This window comes from Melopsittacus undulatus, chromosome 10 (assembly GCF_012275295.1).
Source record: "Melopsittacus undulatus isolate bMelUnd1 chromosome 10, bMelUnd1.mat.Z, whole genome shotgun sequence".
In the NCBI taxonomy this organism is placed as follows: Eukaryota; Metazoa; Chordata; class Aves; order Psittaciformes; family Psittaculidae; genus Melopsittacus; species Melopsittacus undulatus.
This window is the reverse complement of record NC_047536.1, coordinates 5,383,290-5,389,289: the sequence shown is the minus strand read 5'-3', so window position 1 is coordinate 5,389,289 and position 6,000 is coordinate 5,383,290. Positions and strand designations below refer to the sequence as shown.

The following is a 6,000-nucleotide window of genomic DNA, read 5'->3' as shown; positions in this document are numbered from 1 at the left end:
CGGAGGCTGTCCGCCGCCCCGCCATGGAGACCGCAAGGCAAGTGCTCTGTCTCTGTGCTTTCCTCTCCCTGCCGCACGCTCGCGCCGAGCCCATCCGCTACTCCGTAGCCGAGGAGAGCGAGAGCGGCTCCGTGGTAGCCAACGTGGCGGAGGACGCGGGGCTGGCCCCGGCGCAGCTCTCGGCTCGCCGCGCCCGCCTGCTCTCGGAGGACGGCCGGCAGCACTTTCGCTTAGACCCGGGCAGCGGCCGCCTCGTCGTGGCCGAGAGGCTGGACCGCGAGGAGCTGTGCGGGCAGTCCGCTACTTGCACGCTGCCCTTCGAGCTCCTGCTGGCAAACCCCGTGCAGTTCTTTCGGGTGGAGGTGGCCGTGGAGGACATCAATGACCACGCCCCCGTTTTTCCGGAGGAACGGGTCACCGTTAAAATCCCAGAAACGAGCAACCTCGGCTCTCGTTTTCCTCTGCAGGGGGCTCAGGACCTGGATGTTGGCAGCAACAGCATCCAGGCTTACAGCATCTCTCCGGAAAATGAGTACTTTAGTGTTGACTTTGAGAGTCAGATTAAGGGCAAGAAGTATATTGAACTAGTCCTGGAAAAAGCGCTTGACAGAGAAGAACAGGCAGAGGTGGATTTCAGTCTCATTGCCGTGGATGGTGGCTCTCCACCCAGGAGTGGGACCACCCAAATTCACATTGTCGTTATAGATGTAAATGACAACGCTCCTGTCTTCTCGCAGGATTTTTATGTTGGGCAGGTTTTGGAAAATGCCCCAGAGGGTTCTGTTGTTTTCAGAGTAGCAGCAACAGATCGTGATACAGGAGTTAATGGGGACATCTCCTACCGGTTCAGCCAAGCAGGAGACCAGAGCTACTCAGCTTTTGTGATTGACCCCATGAGTGGTGAAATTAAACTCACAAAGCCTCTGGACTTTGAGGCAGCAAAGAAACATGAGCTCAGTGTTCAAGCAACAGATGGTGGGGGCCTCTCAGCAATCTGCAGAGTGTTGGTGGAGGTGGTGGATGTGAATGACAATGCACCAGAGGTGATAATCAGTTCCTTCACCAGCCCCCTCCCTGAGGACACATTGCTTGGGACTGTCGTTGCCCTGTTTACCGTCAGGGACCGAGATGCTAGTGCCAATGGGAAGATCTCCTGTGCCCTTGAGGACCAGCTGTCATTCTCCTTGCGGCCAGCCTATAAGAATTACTTTGAGCTGGTGACTGTGAGTGCACTGGACAGGGAGGAGATGGCACGGTACATCCTGACAGTCACAGCAGCAGACGCGGGATCACCTCCTCTCACAACCACCCAGACCTTCACAGTGGACATCTCTGATGTGAATGACAATGCACCTGTGTTCAGCCAGACATCATACACCATGTATGTACGTGAGAACAATGTTCCCACAGTGCTTGTTGGGACCGTCATTGCTGGAGATGCTGATGTGGGGCTCAATGGCAAGGTGACCTACTCCCTGGTCCCAGCCCACCCTACAGATCAGCCTCCCTGCTCCTGCATCTCTGTGAACTCTGAGAATGGAGACGTGTTTGTGCTGCGGCCCCTGGACTATGAGCAGGTGAAGCAGATCGAGGTCTTGGTGCGTGCTTCTGATGCAGGGTCACCTCCTCTTAGTGCTAGTGTTGCTGTCTACATTTCTGTGGTGGATGAGAATGACAATGCCCCATTGGTGCTGTACCCCTCACAGGACAGCAGCCCTGCATCCAGTGAGCTGGTGCCCATTTCAGCTGAGGCAGGCTACCTCATCACTAAAGTGGTGGCCGTTGATGCTGACTCAGGGCAGAACTCATGGCTCTCGTACCACCTGCTGAAGGCCTCTGATCCTGGGCTGTTTGTGGTGGGTGCCCAAATTGGGGAGGTGCGACTGAGGAGATCAGTGACAGAGAGAGACACTGTGAAGCAGAAACTCGTAGTGCTAGTGCGAGACAATGGGCAGCCACCACTGTCAGCCACTGTGGCACTGAGTGCCCTCCTGCTCAGTGACTTCTCAGACGTGCGCCTACCACACAGCAGCCTGTCCACAGAAGAGAATGAAGGTGCCTCCTTGACAATCTATTTAATAATTTCCTTGGTCTTCGTCTCACTCCTCTTCCTGGTGTCCACAGCAGCCTTCGTTGCTCGCAAGGTGTGCAAGAGAAAGCAGCTGAAGGATGGGCATGTGCTTTATGGTGCCAGCAACTTACAGAGCAGCCTGGCTGATGCAGCTGCTGCAGGGACCCTGCCCCACGCCTATTGCTATGAGATCAACCTCACAACGGGCTCTGGCAACAGTGAGTTCAAGTTCCTGAAGCCCATCCTCCCCAGCCTGCCACCACAGCTTCATACCACAGGTGGGGGTACCAACAATGAGCAAGATTTCCCCCGTGGCACTCTCACTGTGGAGGATGTGGCACCAGACAACCATGGGATGCGTTCTGCAGAACAGTTCAATAGTCTGTCCTTTAACTAGCATGGTGTTGGCACAGACAGAGGTTTAGTGTCTCATGACTGTAAGGGATCCCTGCTGTATTTAGAGTTGGCATCAGTGACTTCCCGTAAAGACAAAGTGACAGAAAATACTGACTTCACCTGCTAAAAAAACCCCAACCAACCAAACAAAAAAAAAATTTACAAATCCAACGAAAAAACTAAAGCTCTCTCATTCAGGGAACTGCATGTTTCTGCTCTGTTACAGCCATTTCTTAAATGTTTTGAAATTGAGATTTGTTCCAGGATCTTAGTTAATTTTTTGTCTCAGTTGCTGGCAGACAGGACTATGGACCAATTCCTTCTTGCTGTAACGGAATAACACAGTCAGGCAGACAAACTACAACCTCACTAAAGTGAGTGAGTCATGAAAGCCAAGGGCATGGTGAGTACCGTGTAACAGTGTGGTGTGAGTATGCAGCTCCTTCTCCTCTGGGTTCTGGTTGCCTCTGTCTGAGTTGGGTGGGCTCTGTGTGCTTTCTTCTGCTGGTCACGTTGTCTGACTGTACCTCAGCTGAGTGCCTGCCTATGCTGCTCAAAGGCTAGACATCAAATCAGGCAGTTGCTCATATCCAGCCTTTGCACACCATTCCAGCAAAGGAGAAGGAAAGTTGTTTTGACCTTTTGAGTACAGCAGTCTCATTGTCCTTAAGGGAGAATGAGGTCTTTCATTTGCCCATAAGGAGTGATGGGATGGGCTGTCTCCTTGGGATGCAGGCAGCATCACAAATGGTATTTGGATAAATTGCAATGGACCAGACCAGACTAGAAATATTTCATTTTGAAGGCACCTACAGTGATCATCTGGTCCAACTGCCTGACCCGTTCAGGGCTTACTGGAAGTTAAAGCATGTTTCTAAGGACATTGTACAATGCCTGTTAAACACTGGCAGGCTTGGGTCATCAACCACTTCCCTAGGAAGCCTGTTGCAGTGTTTGGCCACTCTTTCAGGAAAGAAATGTTTCCTAGTATCAAGTCTGTTTCTCCAGTGGTGTGGCTATGAACCTTACCCACTATTACTGGATATAAGGGAGAAGAGTTCATTGCCTTCCTGTCTACCTCCCCTTTTTATGAAGCTGACCCTCACATGCTGTTTAAATTGTGGCATCCAGCAGAGCACACAGTAGTCAAGGTGGGGCCACACCAATGCTGAATGCAGGAGGATAATCAAGACTTGTGAGTGACTGGTTGTGATGGTTTTGATGCCAACAGGATGCCAGATCACACTGCTGGCTTCTACTGAGCCCACAGCCCACCAGTACCTCCAGCAGCTGCCTTTCTGCAGGGCTGCCCTCCAGCCTCTGCTTGCCCAATTTAGACTAAAATCCAGAAAAACTACATCCACCCCCTTCTCTTCATTAATGAGTCAGGTGACCTTTGTACCCAGTATGATCTTCTCCATATGTTTTTCAGGAGCTGTTTTCTCACCTGTTGGCGAGACCAACGGGTCTGTAGTGGCCTGTGTCTTTCCTCATGCCCTTTTTGCACACTGGAAGGACATTGTCTAGCTGCTAGTCAGACAGCTCAGGGGTCTGGGCAGCCCTGGGGGCTAACAATTAAATTAAAACTTGAGGCACAGAATGACTTCTTCTTAGTCCCTGTTACTCTCAGGAGGGATCACCTCCCACAAGTAGCAGTCTAATGTTTTCTTTTGACCTTCACTTGCTGGAAATGTACTTAAAAATGCCATTCTTGTCACCTAAAACAACACAGGCCAGTTTCCACTGTGATGCAGTTTTGGCCTGTCGTGTCTTCTCCATGCACATATGAACCACAGCTCTGTAAGCTTCCTGCAATGCCAGACCTGGCTTCCAGATATCATACCATTTTTTTTTCCTCTGGAGCTTCACAAAGAGTTTCCTGTTTGGCCAGGCTGGTCTTCTGACTCCAAAGCTTGACTTATGGCACATGGAATTGCCTACTTATAGGCTGTAATCAAACAGATTTGTGAGAACATGTTCCTTGTCGTGGGTTAGTTTGTAGGGAAACTCCACAAGCTGATTCAAGGGATTTTTTTTGAAGATGGAAGTGAGATGAAATCAGAAAAGGGACTTTGGGTTTGGACTTGTTATTGTTGTTTCTGAATACAGAGGTTTCTTGGTGGGAGTGGGAAGATGTGCTGTTATGACTTTCTGTGTTTTCTGTTAGACAACTGCATTCTCCTTTTTGCCTTTTCTTTTTCGTCTCTTTGAACTCTGAGTATTGTATTGTATCTGAAGCCTTGGGTGATATGGTTTAGTGTGAGGTGTCCCTGCCCATTGCAGGGGGGTTGGAACTAGATGATCTCGAGGTCCTTTCCTATCCTAACTATTCTATGATTCTATGTTTCTATCTTCCTTTTAAGAAGGATTCTCTCACCCATGTATAATAGGGGATTGTTTGAATGAAGGCAGCGTGGCATGGGATATTTGGAAGCCCTCATGGTGTGTTGTGCTGCAGTTATAAACTCTGCTTTTGTAATGTGAGGGACTCTTATGTGTTAAGGCAAAATAAAGAGAACTTCCAAATGCTTTGTGTGGAGCGATCAGTCATTGTAGAGCTGTTTTTTCTGGAAAAGCTTTCTCCTAGATTCCAAAGAGCCAGGAATATTTTTCACATGTCCCTTGTCTGAGGTACAGTTGAGTGGGTACAGTTCTTGAACTGGGAGAGATGTTGCTGGCAGAACCTTCAGGAAAGTTGTAGGGAGCATGGAATTGCTGGCAGACCTCTACAGGTCTCCTTGGTACTGACTTGATACTGAAGGCCCTGATATAAAGCTGAGCAAAGACTCTGCTATCCGGTCAATCTGAGCAGAAACATAGAATCATCTGAGATTAAATAGATCCTTGAGACATTGAGTCCAACGGTTACTTAACACTGCCAAGGGCACCACAAAACCATGTCCAAAAGTAATATGTCCAGGGATGGTGACTCCACCTCTTTCCTAGGAAGTGTGTGCCAACACTTGACAACCCTTTTAGTGAAGAAGTGTTTCCTAGCATCCAATCTGGACCTTCCTGGCACAAAGTGAAGCTGTTGTCTCACGTTCTGTCATTTCTTACTTGCAAGAGTTTGACTGCATCCTCATTACAATCTCCTTTCAGGCACGGGCCTTGGCTGTCATCTGCTGTGTTCAGTTGCACAAATCCTTTGGTGGAAGAAGAAATTCAACTCACTGTAAGTGAGGAACCTGCAGGCAGCACCCACTTGCTGCTGGTGAGAAAGCCACCAGCAAGCAATCAGTCCCTGTAGGAACTTCTTTACCCTGGACAGTGGAAATGAATACAAACTGCCCTCTGTCAGGAAAAGTCTGAACTGGCTTGAAAAGCTGACATGGGGGAACTTCCTGTTTTCCCTGAGTGGGGTCTATCTGGCAAGCAGTGCTTATCTGGAGCCCTGCGTGAAGCTATTCTGCTGAGAATGCTCTACATCTAAGGGGATGTAGGATTAAGTAGGATTATCTCCTCCAATAGTGACAGCTGTAACAAATGGAGTTGTGAAAGACATTTGGGAAAGTCGGTTTGTCTTTCCTCCG

At 49.3% G+C, this 6,000-nt stretch overlaps 1 protein-coding gene across 1 annotated transcript; it reads left to right on the top strand.

Annotated features, from left to right (window-relative positions):
* Positions 1–4,933, top strand: LOC117436756 (protocadherin beta-15-like). The gene has a single exon (XM_034067036.1). The coding sequence runs from the start codon at positions 24–26 to the stop codon at positions 2,466–2,468; it is 2,445 nt and encodes an 814-aa protein (XP_033922927.1). The 5' UTR covers positions 1–23; the 3' UTR covers positions 2,469–4,933.
* Positions 4,934–6,000: the final 1,067 nt, after the last annotated feature.